The sequence below is a fragment of the Panthera onca genome, chromosome X, assembly GCF_046562875.1.
Source record: "Panthera onca isolate mPanOnc1 chromosome X, mPanOnc1 haplotype 2, whole genome shotgun sequence".
In the NCBI taxonomy this organism is placed as follows: Eukaryota; Metazoa; Chordata; class Mammalia; order Carnivora; family Felidae; genus Panthera; species Panthera onca.
The window spans coordinates 43,239,336-43,267,290 of NC_138357.1; the positions used below are offsets into that span (position 1 = coordinate 43,239,336).

Below are 27,955 nucleotides of genomic sequence, written 5' to 3' on the forward strand. Positions count from 1 at the left end.
TGTCTTGACCATGACATCTTTCCAGCTGTGGAATATAACCTAGGCTCTGAGTTTTAGGCTTGTTTTTTTCTTTTTTGTGTTATACCAAAATTTACTTCTGCCTCCTGGTAAATCTTGAGGGAGGAAGAAGCAAAAGCATGATAGGACTGAAAGGTGAAAGTAAAAGTCATATGTAGGATTTGTGTCTTAGGAGGCCACAATTAAATTTTGTCACAATTACTATAATATGTTTAATAAGTTCACAGATACACATGGAGAGAAATTCAAATTCTGTATTTCGTGTGTTGCAGTAATGCAACAATTTTGATCTCACATCTTTAGATTTGTTTTTTTAATGTTTATTTTTTTTAATTTTATTTTTTTATTTTTTAAAATTTACATCCAAATTAGTTAGCATATAGTGCAACAATGATTTCAGGAGTAGATTCCTTGTTTGTTTTTGAGAGAGTGAGAGAGAGGAGGCAGAGAGAGAGGGGCACAGAGGATCTGAAGTGGGCTTTGTGCTGGCAGCGGAGAGCCGATGTAGGGCTCCAATTCAGGATCATGAGCTGAGCTGAAGTCAGAAGCTAAACAGACTGAGCCACCCAGGTGCCCCTTTATATTTCTAATTAAGTTGATTTTATCAAGTTGTTCTAGGGACAGAAAAGACTAATTCAAATGTGTGGAGACAAATATGCATTTCTAAACAAAAGTCAAGGCAAGTAAACTATAGCATGGGGTCAATCAGATAAAAGCATCCTAATTATAAAAAGTTTTATAAAATAAAAGTATAAATCTCCGTGGGTGGGGGAATAATAGTTACTTAAAAACAGATATACAAAATTGTACAAATGATGCTTAGCTTATACACTTAAAGCTCTTTCTAATGTATCAGTCCTAGGAAAATTTATGTGGACAAGCTTTTTATAAACCATTTTAAAGAGAGATGGGAGTGAGTGAGAGCATTGCTAGAAACACTAATGTATTCTCCAATATATCAAAAATTTAGTTTTCTTTTGCATATACATATATATTTATATGTAATATACATGTATAGGTATGTACATATATGCATGTATACATATATATATACAAAACACTTTGTGTACTTGTAAATACTATATTTTTGTATGTATATATGTTATACACATATAGAATATAAATTATATATAGATATACAGATAAATAGATAGGATTGTGGTCAGATTCTCAGTAAATTCATTAAAAGTGGTTGAAGAATCAAGAGTTCTTGCTTTCCTTGATCCTCTAGTAGCTGACTACTAAAAACTAGTTAGCTAGGTCTTCACTAAATTTTATGAAATAGACACTTTAGAAAATAGAATTTAGGCAATTCTAACTCTTGAAGTAAAAGAGTCCTAACTTGGTTTTAGGAATTTCCAACATTCCACCATATTGGCGTATCTGTGTCTAAGGTAGTTTTGTGAGTGATGCTACAATTGCATTTAGTAATGAATGTGACACTGTAGCTCTCTGGAGGTGTCAAAGAAAAAAAATGGAAAGTCTTACATTTTTTATGTTGCTGGGGCTACAGTGAAGGCAGGTTCTTACAAAGAGGACTATGAGTAAAATTGTGCTAAAATATCAAAGACTATCAGAATATGTAAGCAGTTTTTTAACCTGTAGTCTTATTTTTCTTTGCTCAGCTACACCCAAGTTATAACAAATTCCTTCTCCACCAAAGCATGGAGAAAGAGAGGGAAAATGAGGTATAAATTGTGTGTCATTTCAGTTGGAGAAATAGCAATATAGAGGTGGTTTATATGTAATTTGTGTTGGAAAAATAAGAAAGCTCCTTGTAGGTATGTCATTTATAGGCAGTCTCTTTATGACTAGGGAAAAGAGGTTGGATTATTCAGGGTCCCCTGAGGGAAAAGAAGATTGATTATATTCTAAGCACTACCAGTAACATTTTGTATAAATCATTAACTGAAGAGAAACAAAACAAAACAAAAACAAAAACACCACCAAAATCAAAAAGGACAAGTTTAAGAGTTCTCATAGAAGGATAGCTTTTCTTGACTCTGAGAAAAAATTAAAATGAAATAAACTTAGTTGGTATACACATTGAGGAAGATGAAAGATAGAGAATTAAATGTTAGTCACTTTAGACATAGTGAGCTTAGTGTCCTAAAAATGGGTAACATTTATTGAATGTTTACAATGTGCCTAGCGCTTAATTTGCATATACCATTTATAGTTTGTAAGAGTGTTATGAGGTGAATGCCATTGTTGTCATCATCCTCCCATCTCATAACTGAGGAAACTGAGGACTCAAGAACTTCAGTTACTAAACAAGTTCACAAAGCCAGTAAGTTGCAAAATCAGGAGCCAACCCACTATTTTCCTAACTCTTAACTAATTAAGGTCTGTGCTCTTAACTCTACTATATTACATTCAGTTCAACATCTACAAGCCAGATTCAAAAAGCATTCAGCTAGTTGAAAAAAAATATCTGCCCAAGTATAGAAGTATATAGGAAATTGGTGAGCTGAGGTCAGTTATGAAGACTGTTCATGATGTGTGCCTCAGTGTATTTGTTTCCTTTATGACAAGCACTAAGACACACTCAAGTCCGAGGAACTTTTTCTGGGATTTAGATTTCAGAAGTGGACAGGAACAAATCAGATTGGCTTTATAGGACACTTTGTAGGACATTAAGCTCATGACTAAATTCCTACTCAGACTCTTGAAAGGCCTAGGAAGGCAGAGATTCCTTCCTGTCACTTCTGTACTCTTTTCTAGTGAGAAACTGGCCTGTCTCCAGGGCTAGAGGCATTAGGCCTAAATTACTGCTCCTGCTGGGAGCCCCAGAGAAGAGGGAAACAACAAAGGATAATTGAAAGGTAGTGCCTCTCTTGGGCCCCTAGGTGGCTCAGTCTGTTAAGCATCTGACTCTTGATTTCAGCTCAGAACATGATCTCATGGTTCATGAAGTAGAGCCCCACAGTCAACACAGAGCCTGCTTGGGATTCTTTCTCTCCATCTCTCTCTGCCCTTCCCCCATTCATGTTCATTTTCTCTCTCTCAAAATAAATAAACATTTTTTTAAAAAAAGTTAGTGCCTATCAAATATGAAACAGAACCTCAGCATCTTCTTTGTGGATGATTGGTTTCTGATTGGCAGAGATATTAAAAATTAACAAATTTTAAAAATTTTGTATGTTTTCTAATAGATGAATTTCTAAGAACCTGAGTGAAAATTATATATATATGTGTGTGTATACATATATGTATATATATATATATATATGCGTATACATGTGTGTATATATATATATATATATATATATATATATACATACACACAAACAATTTAGGATACCATTTTGTGTTTTCTGCCTAAGAATAGAATTTCTCCCAGAGTCTAAACTGGAATAAATTACATGTAGCAGCTAAATGGCTATAGCTTAAAAATGAGAGGCTGGCAGAAGAAGAGAATTGAGCAGGTGGATGGAGGCACATTTGGCATTGAGATGAAGAGGTGTATGTACCAGGTGTGCTACTTAAGTAAAATTCTCTGTATATTGTCCCATCAGATGGGCATTCGGGTTTCAAAAGAACTTACATCTTAAGGCTTTCCTGTTGTTAACCTGTACAAGAATTTTGCAACCTGCCAAGTTCCTCCCACCTTGTCACAAAATCAAGTGTTGGAATCATAGTACAAAACCAACTACAAGTCTTGGAGTGAATGCTTAAGAATTTATTAGTCTTTACAACTAGTTTGAAAATTTCATCAGAGGCAGAATGGGACTTTTTAATTTTGGCTATACCTCCAGAGCACCTAGTAAAGTGCCTTGAACATAGTAGGAACAAGGGCATCAGGGATATATGACAAGCAAAACTTTCAATGTAGATGTAGTATGTTTTCTATTGCCTACACTCATTTTCTTCATTTATAATCAGTGTTGTCATCGTATAAGAAGGTATTATGAAAAAATTGGATGTCTCCAGAAAATCTATCTTAATCACCTATGTAATATCTTTGGAACTAACAGAATACATATGGATGCTTTGCACAATTTTTTGTGGGACTAAAAAGATGTGTGCAAAAGTGACCATTTCCCAAATGGCATATTTTAACAGGGGCTCTCTGCAGATGTGCCTTGATGGAAAGAATTGACTAATGACACCCTGGTATGCCAGTGCTGGAGACAGGTTGGCCTTTCAAAATTATACCACCTAAGTAACTTTCTACTCTGACTATAAAAAATGTGGCACTGTGTAGAGATAAATATTTCCAAAGGATGGAAATATTAGCCTTACTTTTTTTTTTTATTACTTTTTGCTGAATGAGTCATTTAGGAAGTTTGAAAGAGTATATTTTTTCTCAGGGTACTGTAGTTTGCTGTAGTGTTATTGGCATGGCCAAGTATAAGGATGGTTTCAAGAGAGCCTCATACCTTCAGGAAGATGTCTAGAACATGTGCAAATATTTCCTGACTTGGAAGACTGGCAGCCGTTAGAAAGAAAAACACATAAATAAGAGCTTACAAATGTCCTTGCTTCTCTTAGCCTTCTACCCATGCTTGCCAGTTGCTGTAATGTTTTTTTTTAAACTACCTTAAAGTTTAGTAAGTTTCAAAAAAAAATAAATGCCCCCAAATGTTAAACTCTAAAAGATTTAGTAATGTGGATTTTTTTCAGACTATACACACACACACACACACACACACACACACACACACACACACACACATACGTACCCACACATACACACATTAACCAACTCACCTTGGTTTTTTGGGTACTTGTCTGGTCCCATGTCCTAGGAAACTTCCATCAGTCCAGGATATCATACATATGTGCTTGATGTATGTATATAACACCTGAGCAACATGCTGTAATGAGTAAGAGATAGTTGTGTCCTTCCCTCAACTGCACAAGGGCAGAACTAACAGATATGACCAGAAAGGTGCAAACTGGTTTAAGAGAAGCAGAAAACAGAGTGGTGATACTTGTAGAAAGCATAGTCTGTGTTCACTCCACCCAGCACAATGTGAAAATTGGTTTGACTAATTTTTTCACCACTACTACCATTACCCCTCCAAAAATATACAGACAGAATTGACTGGTTATTTGACGGAAGTCACTAAAATGTTTGTTGGCATCTAGTACACAAAGATTTACTAAAATGAAAAATGGATGTTTTACACTGCATCAAAAATGCTTTCTAGAAGGGACTTGACTTCTCAAGCAGATCTTAATGCTTGGACTTCAAGGGAGGGATATTTGAGAAGCACAATTTACTGTCAACCTATTTCCCTAAGGGCCTTCAGATAGGATGCTCTGGTATGAGACCATAACTTTTCCAGATTAACCTCCTCCCATTCCCTGCCCTTTTTTGAATTTGGCAGTGGTATAAATGATAGTTGAGTTGAGTTGGAAGAGGGTTTACAGAAACCAATTAGAATATGGCCAGTTAATTTACTCAAGATAATTTGTTTAAAGAAATAAATATCAAAGTAATTATTTTTTTATGATTGTATTGAGACTGAGTAGTAAAACTTAATTATACTCTATAGATCAGGAAAATTTGTATATTTTTTAAATAGGCAAAAGATCTGCTTCTCTAAAGCAACTGGCATATATAATTATGTGCTCTCAACTCCTTTATAAATACTTCTTTGTGAGTTCTGTTGGTGCTGTGAATTACCTTGCCATTTACCCAAATTTTATATATCATTATGCACTTGGTAGGGAATTGCAGTTTGAATGAGTTAACAGAGATTCGGTGCCCAGGTTTATATAGAAGCAAAGCCACTTGAGTCTTTAAGGATGTAGTGTACCCTACATTTGCATTAAAACCTGCAGAATGAGATGTGGACCCAAGCAACATCATTTGGCCCCAGTCAAACCTTTCATTTTAGAAAGGCTTTGAGAGCAGGGACTAGATAATATACACTGCTTTTTTTTTATTTTTTTTTTATTTTTATTTTTTTTAATATATGAAATTTACTGTCAAATTGGTTTCCATACAACACCCAGTGCTCATCCCAAAAGGTTATACACTGCTTTTTAAATTTTCCCTGTGGTAGCACTGTGCTGAATCACATTTTTTGCTTAATTCTATATTTTATGGTTTTCTTTATTTGAATCTTATATTCCAGCACCCTTTTTAATCATGTAAGGGGAGTGGGGGAAATGGAAAGAAAAATGGGAGAGGAATAGAAAAGGTAAGAGAGACCTTAGAACTAGGGTTGCCAGATTTGACAAATAAAAACACAGGATACCCAGTTAAATTTGAATGTTGATAAAGAACACATGTTTCTCTGTGTTAGTGTGTCCCAAAAGTATATGCTTCTACTAAAAAATTATTTGTTTATTTGAAATTCAAATTTCACTGGACTTCTGTACTTTATCTGCCAGCCTTATCTAGAACCAACTTTACCTGGGTCACAGATTTGCCACCTGCCAACTCTGTGTTAAGAAATAAGAGGAAGATTGTCTCTCTCACCTGCTGTGGTAGGGCAGAGAATGCCAGTTCAGCCTCTCTAAGAAGTTGCCAAAGGGTGGGGAGGAGGTGATCTTCTGGTCCTAAAACAGCTACCACTCCTCCCTGCTTCCTCTGGAAAATGTTTGGTGCTGCTTTCAGAACTCTATAGAAAAATTGCTTTGCTGGTACTTGTAGAGGCCACTGAGTTCAAGTGAGTAATTCTCTCCTTACCGAGAGGCTGAGTAGGGGAAGGAAGGAGAGTTTTCTCTTTGACATGCCAAGGAGAGCATTTTGCCTGCTCAGTCTCCTGGGCTATGGAAGAGAATCAAAATAATTTCTTTTTTCTTACTCCCAAAGCGGAAGGACATTGGGCTGCTGACCTGATTAGTCACTCTCCAGTTTTATCATCCCTAATATGGGTCCAAGAACCTAGTGTGATTGCAATCAGTAGCAGTGGATGTGTATTTTTTTGTTGTTGTTTTTGTTTTGTTTTTGTTTGGTTTTGGTGAAAGACCTTATGTTCTTCTGTTTCAAAGGCCAGGCTATCACTGGCTGCAGTCTAAAGATTGTTTACAAAAAGACTATTTGTGTTATTTAGAGCCCTGTTGCATGTGGCCCATTTCCTTTGTGAGTTGTCAGTTAAATCATCCATTTTGCCTATGGTACAGGGAGGTATACTTTAAGGAAGGTTACATGGGGCATGAGTGATCTACAGTGCAAAATAGAAGCAGACTGCCACTAGAACTGTTTAAATCGAGCCATCACATCAGGCTTCTCCTAATTCCCTCAGGACGACTCAGAGAATGTACTATTTATTCTCTCCCTTCTGTAAATAATGTTTTCTGAAAAACAACTGATAATCTACAAAGGAATAATACTTCTGTAGATTTTATGAAGATCCCCCAAGAGGCAGCAATATACTGGATGCTTCCAGTTGATGTGGCATTGTTAGTTATGCCCTCTATGGATTTGCCAAGAATCTCGCTAGAGAGGGAAATAGAGACTGAAATAATGTCATTGTCTTCCAGATTTCTCAGGGACTTTATTTGCTGGATCTTCTACCATCATCAACTTTTTCTACTTCTTCATGAAAAAGTAGTTCATAAATAAGAAGTGGGGAAGACCATACATTATACTATAGAGATACAAAGTAAGTTAGTCTTGAATTCTACTCAATAACAATTCAAGTTACCATTAAGAGTTTACTACATACTACACCATACCTGTACACTTTATAGGCATTAACTCTCTTGATACTCATAGAATTTCATAAGGTACAAATGCTATTCTTATTTTGTTTTTCCCCCCTTTTTTTAAAATTTTCAATATATGAAGTTTATTGTCAAATTGGTTTCCATTCAACACCCAGTGCTCATCCCAAAAGGTGCCCTCCTCAATACCCATCACCCACCCCCCCTGCCTCCCACCCCCCATCAACCCTCCCAACCCCCATCAACCCTCAGTGTGTTCTCAGTTTTTAAGAGTCTCTTATGCTTTGGCTCTCTTCCACTCTAACCTCTTTTTTTTTTTTTCCTTCCCATCCCCCATGGGTTTCTGTTAAGTTTCTCAGGATCCACATAAGAGTGAAACCATATGGTATCTGTCTTTCTCTGTATGGCTTATTTCACTTAGCATCACACTCTCCAGTTCCATCCATGTTGCTACAAAGGGCCATATTTCATTCTTTCTCATTGCCACGTAGTACTCCATTGTGTATATAAACCACAATTTCTTTATGCATTCATCAGTTGGTGGACATTTAGGCTCTTTCCATAATTTGGCTATTGTTGAGAGTGCTGCTGTAAACATTGGGGTACGAGTGCCCCTATGCATCAGTACTCCTGTATCCCTTGGGTAAATTCCTAGCAGTGCTATTGCTGGGTCATAGGGTAGGTCTATTTTTAGTTTTTTGAGGAACCTCCACACTGTTTTCCAGAGTGGCTGCACCAATTTGCATTCCCACCAACAGTGCAAGAGGATTCCCGTTTCTCCACATCCTCTCCAGCATCTATAGTCTCCTGATTTGTTCATTTTGGCCACTCTGACTGGCGTGAGGTGATATCTGAGTGTGGTTTTGATTTGTATTTCCCTGATAAGGAGCGACGTTGAACATCTTTTCATGTGCCTGTTGGCCATCCGGATGTCTTCTTTAGAGAAGTGTCTATTCATGTTTTCTGCCCATTTCTTCACTGGGTTATTTGTTTTTCGGGTGTGGAGTTTGGTGAGCTCTTTATAGATTTTGGATACTAGCCCTTTGCCCGATATGTCATTTGCAAATATCTTTTCCCATTCCGTTGGTTGCCTTTTAGTTTTGTTGGTTGTTTCCTTTGCTGTGCAGAAGCCTTTTATCTTCATAAGGTCCCAGTAGTTCATTTTTGCTTTTAATTCCCTTGCCTTTGGGGATGTGTCGAGTAAGAAATTGCTACGGCTGAGGTCAGAGAGGTCTTTTCCTGCTTTCTCCTCTAGGGTTTTGATGGTTTCCTGTCTCACATTCAGGTCCTTTATCCATTTTGAGTTTATTTTTGTGAATGGTGTGAGAAAGTGGTCTAGTTTCAATCTTCTGCATGTTGCTGTCCAGTTCTCCCAGCACCATTTGTTAAAGAGACTGTCTTTTTTCCATTGGATGTTCTTTCCTGCTTTGTCAAAGATGAGTTGGCCATACGTCTGTGGGTCTAGTTCTGGGGTTTCTATTCTATTCCATTGGTCTCTGTGTCTGTTTTTGTGCCAATCCCATGCTGTCTTGATGATGACAGCTTTGTAGTAGAGGCTAAAGTCTGGGATTGTGATGCCTCCTGCTTTGGTCTTCTTCTTCAAAATTACTTTGGCTATTTGGGGCCTTTTGTGGTTCCATATGAATTTTAGGATTGCTTGTTCTAGTTTCGAGAAGAATGCTGGTGCAATTTTGATTGGGATTGCATTGAATGTGTAGGTAGCTTTGGGTAGTATTGACATTTTGACAATATTTATTCTTCCAATCCATGAGCAGGGAATGTCTTTCCATTTCTTTATATCTTCTTCAATTACCTTCATAAGCTTTCTATAGTTTTCAGCATACAGATCTTGTACATCTTTGGTTAGATTTATCCCTAGGTATTTTATGCTTCTTGGTGCAATTGTGAATGGGATCAGTTTCTTTATTTGTCTTTCTGTTGCTTCATTATCAGTGTATAAGAATGCAACCGATTTCTGTACAGTGATTTTAAATCCTGCAACTTTGCTGAATGCATGTATCAGTTCTAGCAGACTTTTGGTGGAGTCTATCGGATTTTCCATGTATAATATCATGTCATCTGCAAAAAGTGAAAGCTTAACTTCATCTCTGCCAATTTTGATGTCTTTGATTTCCTTTTGTTGTCTGATTGCTGATGCTAGAACTTCCAACACTATGTTAAACAACAGCGGTGAGAGTGGACATCCCTGTCGTGTTGCTGATCTCAGGGAGAAAGCTCTCAGTTTTTCCCCATTGAGGATGATGTTAGCTGTTGGCTTTTCATACATGGCTTTTATGATCTTTAAGTATGTTCCTTCTACCCCAACTTTCTCGAGGGTTTTTATTAAGAAACGTTGCTGAATTTTGTCAAAGGCCTTTTCTGCATCGATTGACAGGATCATATGGTTCTTATCTTTTCTTTTATTAATGTGATGTATCACATTGATTGATTTGCGAATGTTGAACCAGCCCTGCATCCCGGGAATGAATCCCACTTGATCATGGTGAATAATTCTTTTTATATGCTGTTGAATTCGATTTGCTAGTATCTTATTGAGAATTTTTTCATCCATATTCATCAGGGATACTGGCCTGTAGTTCTCTTTTTTTACTGGGTCTCTGTCTGGTTTAGGAATCAAAGTAATACTGGCTTCATAGAATGAGTCTGGAAGTTTTCCTTCCCTTTCTATTTTTTTGGAATAGCTTGAGAAGGATAGGTATTATCTCTGCTTTAAACGTCTGGTAGAACTCCCCTGGGAAGCCATCTGGTCCTGGACTCTTATTTGTTGGGAGATTTTTGATGACTGATTCAATTTCTTCGCTGGTTATGGGTCTGTTCAAGCTTTCTATTTCCTCCTGATTGAGTTTTGGAAGCGTGTGGGTGTTTAGGAATTTGTCCATTTCTTCCAGGTTGTCCAGTTTGTTGGCATATAATTTTTCATAGTATTCCCTGATAATTGCTTGTATCTCTGAGGGATCGGTTGTAATAATTCCATTTTCATTCATGATTTTATCGATTTGGGTCATCTCCCTTTTCTTTTTGAGAAGCCTGGCAAGAGGTTTATCAATTTTGTTTATTTTTTCAAAATACCAACTCTTGGTTTCGTCGATCGCTCTACAGTTTTTTTAGATTCTATATTGTTTATTTCTGCTCTGATCTTTACTGTTTCTCTTCTTCTGCTGGATTTAGGCTGCCTTTGCTGTTCTGCTTCTATTTCCTTTAGGTGTGCTGTTAGATTTTGTATTTGGGATTTTTCTTGTTTCTTGAGATAGGCCTGGATTGCAATGTATTTTCCTCTCAGGACTGCCTTCGCTGCATCCCAAAGCGTTTGGATTGTTGTATTTTCATTTTCGTTTGTTTCCATATATTTTTTAATTTCTTCTCTAATTGCCTGGTTGACCCACTCATTCGTTAGTAGGGTGTTATTTAACCTCCATGCTTTTCGAGGTTTTCCAGACTTTTTCCTGTGGTTGATTTCAAGCTTCATGGCATTGTGGTCTGAAAGTATGCATGGTATGATTTCAATTCTTGTATACTTATGAAGGGGTGTTTTGTGATCCAGTATGTGATCTATCTTGGAGAATGTTCCTTGTGCACTCGAGAAGAAAGTATATTCTGTTGCTTTGGGATGCAGAGTTCTAAATATATCTGTCAAGTCCATCTGATCCAATGTATCATTCAGGGCCCTTGTTTCTTTATTGACCGTGTGTCTAGATGATCTATCCATTTCTGTAAGTGGAGTGTTAAAGTCCCCTGCAATTACCACATTCTTATCAATAAGGTTGCTTATGTTTGTGAGTAATTGTTTTATATATTTGGGGGCTCCCGTATTCGGTGCATAGACATTTATAACTGTTAGCTCTTCCTGATGGATGGACCCTGTGAATATTATATAATGCCCTTCTTCATCTCTTGTTACAGCCTTTAATTTAAAGTCTAGTTTGTCTGATATAAGTATGGTTACTCCAGCCTTCTTTTGACTTCCAGTGGCATGATAAATAGTTCTCCATCCCCTCACTCTCAATCTGAAGGTGTCCTCAGGTCTAAAATGAGTCTCTTGTAGACAGCAAATAGATGGGTCTTGTTTTTTTTTTTTTTTATCCATTCTGATGCCCTCTGTCTTTTGGTTGGCGCATTTAGTCCATTTACATTCAGTGTTATTATAGAAAGATATGGGTTTCGAGTCATTGTGATGTCCGTAGGTTTCATGCTTGTAGCGATGTCTCTGGTACTTTGTCTCACAGGATCCCCCTTAGGATCTCTTGTAGGGCTGGTTTAGTGGTGACGAATTCCTTCAGTTTTTGTTTGTTTGGGAAGACCTTTATCGCTCCTTCTATTCTAAATGACAGACTTGCTCGATAAAGGATTCTCGGCTGCCTTTTTTTTCTGTTCATCACATTGAAGATCTCCTGCCATTCCTTTCTGGCCTGCCAAGTTTCAGTAGAGAGATCGGTCACGAGTCTTATAGGTCTCCCTTTATATGTTAGAGCACGTTTATCTCTCGCTGCTTTCAGAATTTTCTCTTTATCCTTGTATTTTGCCAGTTTCACTATGATATGTCGTGCAGAAGATCGATTCAAGTTCTGTCTGAAGGGAGTTCTCTGTGCCTCTTGGATTTCAATGCCTTTTTCCTTCCCCAGATCCGGGAAGTTCTCAGCTATTATTTCCTCAAGTACACCTTCAGCACCTTTCCCTCTCTCTTCCTCCTCTGGAATACCAATTATGCGTATATTATTTCTCTTTAGTGCATCACTTAGTTCTCTAATTTTCCCCGCATACTCCTGGATTTTTTTTATCTCTCTTTTTCTCAGCTTCTTCTTTTTCCATAATTTTATCTTCTAGTTCACCTATTCTCTCCTCTGCCTCTTCAATCCGAGCCGTAGTTGTCTCCATTTTATTTTGCAACTCGTTGATAGCATTTTTTAGCTCCTCCTGGCTGTCCCTTAGTCCCTTGATCTCTGTAGCAAGAGATTCTCTGCTGTCCTTTATACTGTTTTCAAGCCCAGCGATTAATTTTATGACTATTATTCTAAATTCGCTTTCTGTTATATTGTTTAAATCATTTTTGATCAGTTCGTTAGCTGTTGTTATTTCCTGGACGTTTTTCTGAGGGGAATTCTTCCGTTTCGTCATTTTGGACAGTCCCTGGGGTGGTGCGGGACTGCGGGGCACTTCCCCTGCGCTGTCTTGAATAACTTGCGTTGGTGGGCGGGGCCGCAGTCAGACCTGATGTCTGCCCCCAGCCCACCGCTGGGGCCACAGTCAGACTGGTGTGTGCCTTCTCTTCCCCTCTCCTAGGGGAGACAGGATTCTCCTAGGGGATTCACTGTGGGGTGGCGTGGCCCGTCTGGGCTACTTGCACACTGCCAGGCTTGTGGTGCTGGGGATCTGGCTTATTAGCTGGGGTGGACCGGCAAGGTGCACAGGTGCGGGAGGGGCAGGCTCAGCTAGCTTTTCCTTCAGAGATCTGCTTTGGGAGGGGCCCTGCAGCACCAGGAGGGAGTCAGACCCGCCGGAGGGATGGATCCGCAGAAGCACTGCTTTGGGTGTTTGCGCAGTGCAAGCAAGTTCCCTGGCAGGAACTGGTTCCCTTTGGGATTTTGGCTGGGTGATGGGCGAGGGAGATGGCCCTGGTGAGCGCCTTTGTTCCCCGCCAAGCTGAGCTCTATTGTCTGGGGCTCAACAACTCTCCCTCCCGTTCTCCAAGCAGAGCTCTTAGCTTATAACCTTCCAGATGTCAAGTCCCGCTTGCTTTCGGAACACACTCTGTCAGGCCCTTCCGCTTTTGCAAGCCAGACTCGGGGGCTCAGCTTGGCTGGCGGGCAGCCCCTCAGCCCTGGCTCCCTCCCGCCAGTCCGTGGAGCGTGCACTGCCTCTCCGCCCTTCCTACCCTCTTCCATGGGCCTCTCGTCTGAGTTTGTCTCTGGAGACTCCGTTCTGCTAGTCTTCTGGCGGTTTTCTGGTTATTTAGGCAGGTGTAGGTGGAATCTAAGTGATCAGCAGGATGCGCAGTGAGCCCAGCCTCCTCCTATGCTGCCATCTTCCCGGGATCCTATTCTAACCATTTACTTTACCATTTTTCACGTGCATGGTTTTTTAACATAGCTGTAATCATGGTGTATATATAATATGGAATACTTTACTTCACATATTAAAGATAATTCTATGCTGGTATATATCTTCATAAACATTACTTTTAGGAGCCATGATATATTGACTGAGTAGATATTTACTTCATCTTATTTTTTACTATTTAGGATTTTGCTGAATTTTTCTTTTCACAAATAATAGAAACGGTAACAATAATATCAATAGCTACCTTTAAAAGATATGTACTATGTGCCACGCACTTTATATGTGTTGTTTCTAAGTTATATCTTGGAAGGTAGGTATTAGCGGCTCCATTTTATAAATAAGGAAATGTATACTCAGAGGTTAAGTGACTTGCTCAAGGTCATTGCTAATTAATGGCCAAACAGGCACTGAATCAGGTCTGCCTGGTTCCAAAGCAGGCCCCATTTTCACTACATATGCTATCTTTCTGCTAAAATAAATATTTATGCTTTTTATACATTTTTGGTGTTTATCATAGATTTCCAAAAGTGAGATTATTGGCATAAATTGTATGAACCTTTTAAAAGAGTTTCCTACATACTCAAGATTATATTCCATGAAGGAGGTATTAGTTTATAGTAACACCATCCCAAGACTTTTTCAGAAGGAAATTAATTTGAGATAGAAAAAAAGAGGTCACATCAATGAGTGACAAAGGAAAACCCGTCTAATGTAAGTAAACCATCTGTAGTCATCTACTTTCTGTAACATCGAGGTTTCTGCTTTGAAGATCTGATGGTGAAAAGTTTTTTTTTTATCTCTGGATCTGAATAGGTACATATAAAATATGTATAGGATTTAGCATATGGTAGATGTTTCATGCAGATTCAGTTAAAGGAATTGACATGGACTTCTGGCTCCTGATAAGAATGTGGAAAGCAGGAAAGAGTGCCACCCCCACCCTAGCAAGAAGAAAAAGCTGAATAACCTAGAAAATCATAACTTTTATTGAACCCAGAGACAAGACTTAAGGAAACCAACTAGCCTGAAGTCTGATGAAAGATGATTCAAGGAGAGATGGAACGTGAGCACTGGCTCACCTGTGGCTGCAGGGGAAATGCAACGTCACCACAGAAGGTGGTATAAATAATTCAGCTAAATTTTTAATTAACTGCTAAAGGCCAAGTATGGGCTAGCATGAGAGTACAATACCCTCGGGAGCCATAGATATAAGAGGAATTTATACACACTCACAGGCTTTTCTCCATGGATTTATGTATGGTACTGACCTGGGAGAGAGCAGAAGCCACTGCAGTAGGAAAAACATGAAACCATGTCCAACTCCTTTCTCCTTTAGGAATAAGAGCCTTAAACTTCAGGGGAAGGGCAGCAAACTCTGTTCCCCCCAGGGTATATAAATGAAAACCCACTGAAGCTTGGGGAAATGTAAAATAATAATAATAATAATTTCTCTACTTCTGGTCAGGATTTAGTCCTGAGCTCGGACCATTAAGAAGTATGCTACGACTAGCACAGGGAAAGAATAGCTAAAAAAAAAAAAAAAAACAAAAAAAACAAAACCCTACTCCCATAATCCGGAGGCATAGGATCTGTCTAAGGCTGAGGCTGAATTAAAAAAAGCAGAGAACTCCTCCCTGCCCCACACCGTCAGGCTAACAAGCACTTAATAAGAAGCAATGCCAGCATACATTAGGGGAAGCACAGGAGCATGAAGAGAGAATCTCTTTGAGACACAGATGCACAAGGAAGGTCTAAAGTTGAGGGTATCACAGGAATACTGAGAACCCTACCACCATGTAAGCACAAAGTAACATTAGAACTTGAAGCTGGCGGTGAACTGAGGGTAACCATAGCAACAACATAACCCAAATATAGCTCATCTTAAAAGGCTGACTCAGCCTCTCATATTAATGACCTAGAAGAACAAGCGTGCCCATTTCAAGGCATAATTACTATTTATTTCAATCTCTACTATTCTACATATGATGTCTGGCATTCAAACAAACATTTTGAGAAACAAACAAACAAACAAACAGAGTTCACTCTCAAGAGACAAAGTAATCAATATACCATCATTAGAGATGACTTGGATATTCAAAGTGTGGACAGAAAATTTAACATAACTATAATTAATATGTAAAATGTTTTAATTAAATATATGGAAAACATGCATGAACAAATGGAGATTTCAGCAAAAATGTCAACCATAAAAAAGTCAAGTGAAAATGCTAGAAATGAAAAACAGTAAAAGAAATAAAAAATGCCTTTGATAGTCTTATCAGTTGATTCAAAAAAGTTGAGAAAGTAAGAAGTGAAACTGAAGATAGGAAAAAAATGGATCCAAAGTGCAACACAAAGAGAAAAGAGAATAAGAGCAAATAAACATGAACATATACAAACACACATAAGAAACAAAATAGAGCATCCAAGAGCTGTATGTTAATATCAAATGGCCTAACAAATATAAAATTGGCTTTCCACAAGGAGAAGAAACAGAAGAAAGCAAAATAAAAATATTTGAAGAGATAAAGGTCAGGAATTTCCCCCAAATTACAATTGGGGTAATTACAATACATCAAATTACATGTCCAAGAAGTTCAGAGAACCCCAAGGATGATAGTCCACCAAAGACACACATGCTTACACACACACAAAACAAAAAAACCCTACATTTCATATTTAAACCACTGAAAAAGTTAAAGAGAAAAGTCTTAAAATTAGCAAGAAGAAAAATACAAAGAAGCAAAGATAGAATGACACACTTCAGAAATTATGAAAGCCAGAAGACAATAGACTGATTATCGTTAAACTGCTGAAAGAAAAATTGTCAACATAACATTCTATATGCAATGAAAATATATTTCAAAAATGAAGAAATGAGGGATTTTCACATAAATAAAGGCAGAGAATTCATTACCAGAAGCCTTACACTATAAGAAATATTATAGAAAATTCTTCATGCTTAAGAATAGAAACTTGGATTTTTCCAAAGAAATTAACATTCCAGAAATGGCTCAAATGAATAAAAATATTTTCTTCATTTTAATTGCTCTAAAAGGTAACTAAATAAAAAGTAATAGTATTGAGTATGGGAAACAGAGAAGTAGTATTGTGGGTTTATATCATACGTAAAAGAAAAATATGGGGCGCCTGGGTGCCTCAGTTGGCTGAGCGTCCAACTTTGACCTAGGTCATGATCTTGCAGTTCCTGAGTTCGAGCTCTGAGTCAGGCTCTGTGATGACAGCTCAGAGCCTGGAGCCTGTTTCAGATTCTGTGTCTCCCTCTATCTCTCTGTCCTTCCCCCACTCATGCTCTGTCTTTCTCAAAAATAAAAATAAACATTAAAAATTTAAAAAAAGAAAAATATGTAACAACTATAACCATACTATACAAGCTGGGACACCACATAGTGAAGTGTTACTTAAATAATATTACTTAAAGGTATACTGTGTATTTTAAGATGTATTTGGAAAAATCTTGATTCTGGTGGTAGTTACATGATAAAATGTATTAGTCCAAACTCTTAGAATTGTATACTTAAAAGGGCTAATTTTACCAAATTCAAACTACATCTCAATAAACCCTAGTTTGAAAAAAAAAGAAAGAGGGAACTACCATGTACAACTCACCTTTTACCCTTGACTTTTCTTCTTTATATGGCATCACAGTTCTGATGACTGATGATGAGAAACCATCTTTGTGTGTTATCTAACCTTACCTTTGCCTTTTACCTTATATGACTGATGTTTTTATTCCCAAAATCTGGTGGTGGAGAGAGCTTTATTCTTTCAAATCAAAACAAATATACACACATATTTAAACACATGCATACACTTACACACACTTATACACACACACACACACACACACACACATACATACATACCCTTCAAGAATTAAAATGAGTATGGCGTCATGAAGATTATAAATATGCCGTAAAGAGGTGAAGAACTTCCACGTATGTAGGTGTATGTGTCTATGCATATGGTGGCAAAATTCACCTAGATCACACAATTGTTAACTAATCAATCAGTCTGAGATGCAAGTGAAGTGACATAAACAACATACTTGTGTTTGTATCACATCACTGTCTATACCTTATTGATTCTGTTAATAGGTAAAGTCAAAATGGCTTGAAAAAACTTTTGTCACAATTATTGGCATTCTCTCTTTACCCTTTATTCACCAAGGTACCTTCTGCTTTTAGGAACCTTCCACAATGCTACTTCTACTACTCAATTTCAATGCTGTAGGTACTTTTGTGCAAATTTTAAAGATCTTCCCTACACCAACTTGGGTACATGAATTTTTTAAAAAAATCTCCTTCTAGGCAGATGCAGCCTAAAGGTACCAGGCTTGGTAAGCAGAGAGCAACTCTGTCTGAACTACAATGAAGCCTCTTCCACTGGACCTATACCAGGACACCTCTATATAATCCATATGTGGAGGATCTGTGGTCAGTCTACAATAAGGATCAGCGTAGGGATAGTGATTTGGTTTTTGAGGGAAAGGCCTAGGGAAAAGGAACACTACTACATTTGTACAGAACTTCACAAAAGACTGAGAAAATGCCTATTTCCCATGTTAGAGAGTGAGGGAAGGGCACCTGATCAAGGTGATGGGACCATTAAAGTAAGCCCCCCTCCAAGTCAGCCCTTAACAGTGTCCCTGCCTTTACCTAAAATGCATCAACATCATCCTCAACAACCACACAAGGAATATAATTGCAAATAAACAGTTATTTGTGTGCTTAAATATGTAAAAATGTGCCTCTCCCAACCCTTAAATCACTTTATCTACAGGGACTATTACAGTGCCTGGCACATACTTTGTGCTTGAGAAATAATCATTAAATAAATGCAGAGTTTTTCTTGTTAGATTATTTGGCTAACTCTGTTCCACACATGTGCACACACAGACACACAGTATGATGTAGAATGTTGTGGAAATGTTTGTTTTCGTAACATTCAGTTTAAAAGTTGAATGTGAGTAATTAGAATGGTATGGATGTATAACATAAAACAAATGATATTTTTATTTGGGTACTTCTTATTTGAATTAATTATTTTTTCTGTTGATTTTATTAATGGTATGCTAATAATTTTTAGACCTTTGGTTGGTAGGTTCATTCACTGTAGATTTTCAATCCATTTCTTTTGTAATAATTCTCACAGATATCACTGAGCTATCTTAATTTGATTCATCTCCCAAAGTGAAATGCTTTTGTCATTATTTGCTTTGCAGTGTAGGGCTTTGACTTGCAATCATTGTTGTTATAGAAAATGAATAACTAATACATAATCTAACTCCACTTACCAGATAGATCCTGCCATAAGTACCAAGGCCAATGGTTTTATCCAGTGAGAATATCCCAGTTGGATCCTGCAAAAATGTAGAACAAAATATATCAATCTTCTTGGAAAAATAGACAAGTATTCAACTATCTAGAATTGTATTTCCAATCTTCCTTGCTCCCGTAGAATTTCCATGGGAAGAACATGGTGTCATTTACCAAAAGAATAAACATGTCACAATTTTCCTGGACAGAGTATAATCATTTATAGAAAAGAAACAATGACATGAACCTTAAGCAGTTGTATAATGAATTATCACAAACCTGTAAAATGAATACAATTATGTCTAGTTGAAGTATATTCCTAATGCAATTAGAGAAATTATTAAAATAGAAATAAATTTATCTACCTTCAGTTGACAAACTCTTTTTTTTTTTTTTTTTTTTTTTTTAGTTTTCTATTGTGAACTTTATTTTTTTTTTTTATTTTATTTTATTTTTTAATATATGAAATTTACTGTCAAATTGGATGGAACTGGAGAGTGTGATGCTAAGTGAAATAAGCCATACAGAGAAAGACAGATACCATATGGTTTCACTCTTATGTGGATCCTGAGAAACATAACAGAAACCCATGGGGGAGGGGAAGGAAAAAAAAAAAAAAAAAAAAAAAGAGGTTAGAGTGGGAGAGAGCCAAAGCATTAGAGACTGTTAAAAACTGAGGACAAACTCTTTTAATATTCATTTTTTGAGTGTTAGGCAGAAAGTTTAGCACACAGCAATGATGAGTAGAAATTGGATACAAATTCTGGGTAGTTTATTTACATAATAGTAATTCTTGGGAAAGAATATCACCTCTAAATATGAATAACACAAAGTGTGGTATATATACAATGGTATATTACTTGGTCATGAAAAAGAATGAGATCTTGCTATTTGCAACAACATGAATGAATCCAGAGTGTATCATCCTAAGTGAAATAAGTCAGAGAAAGAAAAATACCATATGATATTACTCACATGTGGAACTTAAGAAACAAAACAAATGAACAAAGGAAAAAAAGAGGCAAACAAAAAACCAGACTTAAATACAGAGAACAAACTGATGGCTGTCACAGGGGAGGTATGGGGGGGGGGGGCAGGCCAATGGGCGAAATAGATAAAATTGATTGTAATGAGCACTGAGTAATGTATAGAATTGTTGAATCATTGTATTGCACGTCTGAAACTAATATAATACTATATGTTAATTATACTTCAATAAAGTAAATAAGTAAATAAATAATCTTTAGTGCTACACCCAGAAAGAATATGTATGGCTCCTTGAATAAGCCTAAGTCAATAGAATCAGACTAAAAAATATAGATGAATAGCAAAATAAGAGCATGGTATTAAGAGCAGTTTTTTTTTTAACTAGACAGTTGAGGGGCTGTTCTTTATTTTTAAGCTAATTTTTGCATCAGCTGAATATTTTTTTATGGCACACGTTCCCTGCTGACATTTTCTGTGTCTTAATCCTGAATGTGGCATCATAGAAGACAAAATAAACATGTTTATGGACAGATTCCTAAGATTTCCATATTCATTCTTAAACATTGCTTCCTTAACTTTACTATGGATATCCCTTTCTTGTTCACTACAAAACATGGTTTCTTAAATTTTATCACTACTTAAACTTTTATTCTAGCAGCTTAATTTGCTATATTAGCAAAACCTAAATGAGGTATGAGTAGACACCAGTTTATACACAAAGTGGTAGGATCGCTGGCAAATCCTTAGACATTCACATGCTTTATATAGAAAGCACATTTTATAAACACAAACTTTGCTTAACCCTGTTTGAAAACATTTTTATCATTGTGACAGATGTGAACTAAACGGAAAAATTATTGAGGATATGCAATGTATTAGGACTGCAACAATGGACTTCTTAAAACTGTCATGATATTTGTGTAATCTATCAATAGTGTCATAGGAAATTGACACAGTTCTAGGATTACTTCAGTCAATAAGTATTTAAGTGGACAGAGTCAGGAGACTGGAGTTTTAGCCCCAGCTCTGCCATTAATTAACTATAGGACTCTGAGTAAGATATTTACTCTTTCCGGGACTCAGTTTTCACATATATAAAATGAAGGTTTTATGTTAGGTGATTTCCTAGCTTTAAAATTATATAGTAAAAAAACAGGTTCTAATGTTCTAAAATCCTGATTGGATTTGATATGACCATTGTTAGAGAAAACAGCAGCCTACTTTCTTAAAGTCATCATCAAAATCAATGTCACAATATGCACTCTATTATTATAACCAAATAGTACAGGTAACATACTCTCAATGAAAATATAAGTTATTTAAAATGATAATTTTGTGAATTTAAGAGAAGTAAAAATAGATTGTTATAGTGGCCTTGATATTCAGCATGTCATTGTTGTTATAACTCATTGAAAGTTTAATGGGAAAATAAGATAGCCAACAAAGGAGTTGTGAAGGTTTGGCTTAAAGACTTCATCACATTAGCATATTTCTCTGAAGGATATTACTGAGGGATTTATATTAGACATTATTAGTTCTGGAGGAACAACCTCTGGCCATCTGTCAAAAGAATCAAATGTGTTAGTTGTTTCCTGTTGGTAATCCATTCTTTTTATAGTTAAAGCTACATTTTAGCTGGAAAAATACCACATATTAGAGAATTACTGTATTACCTGAAAAACTTTACTTCTGAATCTTTGAGCACAAAAGTCCCAAATATCTTTAAGCTTTTTTCTAGCCTTCAAAAGCATAATAAATGTATTATTTATACTCATATTTGAACTCAGGTATATAATTATTCAAAAAAAGCAAAGAAATGGATTGGGATAATAAAATACCTGTGGAATTCTTGGGGGTCCTATTTTATCTGTATTCATGTTGTTTGGAAATGTTTTCTGCTCATAAATGACCAAAAGATCTTAATTCTCCTCATGCTCATATTTAAAAAAAAATATTTTAATGTTTATTTTTGAGAGAGAGAGAGCACACAAGCGGGGGAGAGGCAGAGGGAGAGGGAGACACAGAATCTGAAGCTCTCCAGGATCTGAGCTGTCAGCACAGAGCCCAATGTGGGGCTCCAATTCACAAACTGCGAAACCACGAGATCATGACCTGAGCAGAACTCTGAAGATTAACCAGCTGAGCCACCCAGGCTCCCCCTCATGCTCATATTTTTAAAAAGAATGTTATAAAACTCTTTCTTCTGTTCTTAAAAGCAGCTCAACTTAGTATTCATCTATACTAAGAGTACTTTTTTACTTAATTTCATGTAATGTTTCTGTTTCCCATCTCCACTATAGTATCTTTCAAGACTAAATAATTATCAAACTGGGGGAAAAAAAGAGGTGAGAAACTATGCTAATTAGTAGGGTACCATTACTCAATTTCTTATATTAGATTTTCCACTGAATGATACAGAAAGTCTATTCCAGGCTCCCGAGGAAGTAAACATTGAAAGAGAACCTTTTTATTGGTATCTATGACATTAAAAAGTCAACATCAGAGGGATCTCCATAATTACTTGGTCCTCTTCTCTGCCCTGCCACTCTGAGAAAAGGGAACCAGCAGAGGAAGGTCTTTGTATCTATGATTGCTACAATAATTTGGGAATTATTTGATGGTTTAATATGCATTGGTGTTCTATTTGGTTAAAAAATTGTCAGTCAAAAAGAAACTCTAGAGTTTGTAAAAGCTTTTCTCAAAAGAAATTATGAAAATTCTAGTCTTAAAATATTTTTGAACCATAAAATACTAGGCAAATCCTTTACACTTTGTTATATTTTCTATGTATCTAAAATATCTCCAGCAATTTAAAAGTCTTAGTCTGGTTGCTCCCTGAAACCCCAAATTTTCAGGAATTGTTTCTGTCGTCTGAATTCCAGGAGAGGGGGCAGAATTAGCACCTTGATGGATAATTTTATTAAGGATAGGGGGGTGGGGGTAACAGGAAGAAAAAGAGCCACTAGAAGGCAGTGTTCACTGGTCATGGAGGAGGCTCAAAAGCAGAGGCTGATCAACAGAAACAAATATAGCAGAAATTAAGAACAAAAGGGAACTGATAAGTGGTCAGTATGAATAGTAAAGAGCTTTAGATTTAGGGTAGTAAAAAAAAAAAAAACTAGGGAACACAAGCCATTAGACAGCTAAAGAAAGGGAAAAGATTGCACAGCACCTAGAAGGACTAGCAGAGACTTTTCTTCTTTTGTTTTAAATATTAGAAGTAGAGATTTTATGAAAAGTTTATGAAGAGAAAACCTGAAAGTGAAATATGTAGCACAGCAAGTGCCAGAGAGAGTTATAGAGATAGAGGAATGGGCTTCACAATTCAAATGGAACATTTAGAAAGGAAAACCTCTTCCTCAAGACCAATATTTCTCAAACTATGGACTGTATAGACTTGGGGAATCGTGTTTAAAATATAGATTCCTTATCCCTACCATCGAATTATGAAATCAGAATTTCTGGGGATGGGCCCCAAGATCCCCCAAAATGATTCTTGTGCATTATTCTTGTGCAGTAATATAAACTGCTCTAGAAAGTGGCGGGGGCCGGTGGGGAGACTGAGAAAATAGGTTGAAATACAGTGTCATACTGAGGTGATGCTCTGAAATACATAATGGAAGACATGCTGAATGTTTCAATATTTGTGGACTAGAAGGTAAAACTGCTTCAAAACAGGGGGCTAAGGTTCTTGTAAAGTAGGAAAGTTCTCAGGACTGAGTGTGGAAGACAGGCTTGGTCTGGGTGGTGGAAGACTGGGAAAGCTGACAGTTATATTTAAATATAAACCTAATGTAATTCAAATATAATTTTTGGATCATGTGCTATTTCAGGTCACCTCTGCCACTACTGTCCTCCAGGCCTGTCTACTCCTGACCCCAATATAGATTAGGACTACACATGGCAGTGTCAAATACCAAGGCCAAAGCCATGAGGAATGTCATTACCATACTGGGCACAGAAGGCAAAGGGGACTATCATAGTGAAAGACGTGCCAGATTTGGAGATGAAGAAATAGTTTCCAGTCCCAAGGATTGAGTGGCATGGGCATACAAGGAGAAATAATTAAGATGTATATATGTATATATGCGTGTGTATGTATATATATATATATATATATATGTATACATATATATATACATATGTATATATACATGCATATATACATGTATACATGTATATGTATATATGCATGTATATATACATCTTAATTTTTTCTCCTTGTATGCCTATATATATATATATACATATATATATATATATATAGCGAGAGAGAGAGAGAAAGAGAGAGAGAGAGAGGAGATCCAGGTATTGCTTGCAGGCAAGGTGAAAATAATACATACATATGCGTGCACACACACACACACACACACACACACACACACAAGGCTTTGCAATTGTGTTTTCAAAAGTAAGCACAAACCACAAATCTCTGTACTTTCTTTTTTGTTTTGTCATCTATAGGAAATATTTATTCAGTGGTAGATCAGAAAGAAAAATTACAGCGACCTATTAAATATAGCTGACCTGTCATTCTCTGATTACTATGTTGGGTCTCTTTATGTCTCTAACTTTAGTGTATTATGCAAAAAAGGTTATACAATTCCTTCCCCTCCTCTCCTGCTTCCCTAGCTTTCACTCTTGCTTACTATTTTAGGTTTAAAAATAATATCTAATTAAAAAAATACCAAATAAGCTTCTACCGCTTTCTTTAAATCCAAGTTTGCACAGCAAGCCTGACCTCTCTCAAGGGTCCTTGCCTTATGGTCATTTAGCTGGCCAGCTCTACAAAGGACATAATATATCAATCTTAAACCAGACCCATATTTAATAATTTTAAAATCTGCAAGATTATCTCTTGCTCAGTGTGATATACCAAGGTCCGAATCTCCCCTTATTATGTGGCTATTGTCAAATTGGTATATTTGGTGTTGATTGATGCCAACCTTCTGACCTTAATATACTATGAGGATAATTACATTGAGGCTAAATATCAGAAGAGATCCCACCATATGCAGGTTTCTTTGCTTTATCATCTACTTTTTATCAAGGTGCAAACTTCCAAAAAGCCAATCTAGATGTCTTTTGACTTCTTCATTTACTTTTACTTCTACTTCCTCAGGAAATAAGTCAAATGCAAAGAAATATCAAATCATTAAAAATATACCTCTGTGACCTAAGCAATAGTGAATGTTTTGCATCTCTAGAAATTTGACGGTAAGGAAATTCTGAAGGGAGTGCTACTCTTCTGCTAGATTTCTTAGGGTTTAGACCTGGCTGTTTGGGAGAGGGGAGAATTGGGCATAATTTGCTTAAATATGCATAATTTGCTATGGTGATGACCTCCACATTGAGATAAAATGGATCTTGTATAATAAAAATTTAAAAATTGTTAGAAGCTGATGACTTTACAACACTTTCACGAAGTCTATAAAATGAAATTAAGCATCAATGCCCTGAGGTTTTGTTTCCCCTATTCCTACATTAAAAACCAGCCTCATCTTTCTCCCCTCCACACCCCGACCAAATCCCAGAAAACTAATATTGCACTGAACTGCAATGTAAAGATTATAGCCTTTCTCCTTATCTCCTCAGCTCTCACCAAGTTCTTATGTCCCAGGGCCATGACGGGGTCAGTTAGTCTGGGCCATTTGCCCCCATTTTTTTGTACCAATAAAACCTTTTCCGCCCCTGGGTTTGGAATTCCCTACTATATCATTTCTATGACGTCTTACCAATTCCACTCTTCAGTCAATTTTAGAAAAAAAAAAAAAAAAGGTTTATTTCAGTTTACTTATTTGTGGTTTCACATATTTGCCCTAGTTTGCTTTTTTTCCCTCTTTCTCCCACCATATATAGGGAATGTTGGAGGATGGTAACATTTTATTCGTTGATTTTACACTTTTACTTCAGAGTAAATCTAGTCAAAATATGAAAATTCTGTTCAGAAAGGAAACCACCAATTGAGGTCTCCACATGCCAGAAATTTCATGTATGCAGGGTAAAAAAAGATTTAACTTCTAAACATTTTGTGAATTTATTTTATAAAGCTGTATCAATAACCATAATGTTAATATTTGCAACTCAACATGTCAATATTGAAGTTCCTTTCTTTAAGACTGAAGACAATTTGCTAAAATGTTACCCATGTGCATCACCACCTCCTCTACACCATTCTAGTATAAAATTATATAGGTGAGGCTTGGGGAATGCCCCATTTTTTTTTTTATGGAGACAGGTGTCTGCCCTCATTAAGAAGACAATCTTTAAATGGCAAATATGTATAAAATTAAAGCACTGCGAATCTGAATAGTCCTATAACCTCAAGGTTAATATTTAGCTTTTCCCAAAGCACACAGGCCACAGCCCTGAACTACAGTTGCCTGGTGATTATTCCAGCATGGTGCATGCTTATTCCCTTTCAGAGAGTCCAGGGGCCCTTTGCATTCAAGAGAGGGTGCGAGTGAAATGCCAATCTAAAAAGGGAACTTAAAAAACGGAGTTGGGTGGAATCCAATATCTGTCAGAGACCAGATGCCAATGAAATAAACGGCACTGCTAAAATAATAACTCTACTAATAACGACAGCGATAATAGCTCGCCAATCAATTACAACTCTGGAGGGAAGCCGGGCATTTGGAAAAAAGAGAATCCACAAACGAAAACCCTGAGAAAAATCTATATCTGGATAGCTAGTGAGAACAATATTTTCTTTTTTAAACTGGGGTGTGCAGAATTCACTTCTTCCCCAAGCGGCGTCGAGTGCTTTCGCTCCTGCAATACTAAATCGAGAACAGTGCCCTGGCAGAATAAGGTTTTAGAAAGCGCCATTATAAAGTGAGAGAAATGAGCCTCCAAAGCTTTAATTTTCTAGCCCCCTGTCACCTAGAAGTAAAGGTCATTCCGCGAGTGGGCATCTGCTTTGGCAAAAGAAGCAAACGATAGGGCGGCGGGGTGACAGGGAAGAGTGCTCTCAGGAAGCCAAGCATCGTCTTGCTCTTTGGCCTCTCCTCGAGCTCTGGAAGTACAGGTACCCGAGCACCGCTAGACAAAAAGACATTCGAACACCGCTAGAAAATGTCCCGTATTTCAGCGCCCGCACCACCCCACTGCCACCTCTTCTCTCTTCCCCACCCCCGTCGCTTTGCCTTTTCGTGAACTTGGCGCGGCCGGGAGTCTGGCGGGGGAGCGCCTTTTCCACAAGCCAACTCCTGGGGTCTCTTTCCGCACCCATGGTCCCGTCGAACTTCTGTCCTAGCCCGGCTTGCCCAAGTCCGTCTCCTACCCCAGTGCTCAGAGCCCGAAGAAGAGAGCACTTCGGAGGCGATGGGCGTCCTCTACTCACCGGCAAGTGGCCCAGATCCGTGACTTCCTTGTCCCTCCAACCCCCAGGTCCCGCCATGGCTTCGAGCCGAAGGAAAGCGGGGGACTGAGTTAGGAACGCTTGGAGCCTGAGGTGGAATCGGACAAGAAGTTGAAAAGGGAGAGAAGAAGGGAGAGGGCGTGGGGTGGGGGGAGAGAATTGGGGACCGGGGTTTGTGGCTTGGGAGACAGAGGAGGGGAAACTGGAGGGAAAAGAGTTTGGAGTGCAAGGAAGTCGAATTTGAGAGGCGGGAAAGCAAGTTTGGCCAAGGCGAGAGAAGCGCCTGAGCGTCCGTCCTGGAGACCAAGAAGTTTAGAGAGGTGCTCTGCGGGCGAGAGCGCAGTGTCTGCCCCGGCAGGGTGCGCCTCTTTCAGGGTGGGGAGGGGGGCGGTACAAGGAGGGCCCCCCCCCACCCTCGGGAGCAGCTCGAAGAGGATTGGTGCAGCGTCACGTCGCCAGGTGGGCAGCCGCGCGGCGGGGAGGCGGGCTAGGGGGGCCACTGGCCAAGGGAGGTGCTGAAGGACTGTAACGGTTTGCTAGCCGCCCC

At 37.7% G+C, this 27,955-nt stretch overlaps 1 protein-coding gene across 1 annotated transcript in view; it reads right to left on the reverse strand.

Moving 5' to 3' along the window:
- The window catches only part of NRK (Nik related kinase), a 139,675-nt gene extending 111,943 nt beyond the window's left edge, over positions 1-27,732 (reverse strand). The window contains exons 1-2 of the mRNA XM_081792367.1: positions 27,391-27,732; positions 19,037-19,102 (exon numbers count right to left, since the gene is read on the reverse strand). Of these exons, the coding sequence (XP_081648493.1) occupies positions 19,037-19,102; positions 27,391-27,447 (123 nt within the window). The 5' untranslated portion in view covers positions 27,448-27,732. The remainder of the gene's footprint in view (positions 1-19,036; positions 19,103-27,390) is intronic.
- Positions 27,733-27,955: the final 223 nt, after the last annotated feature.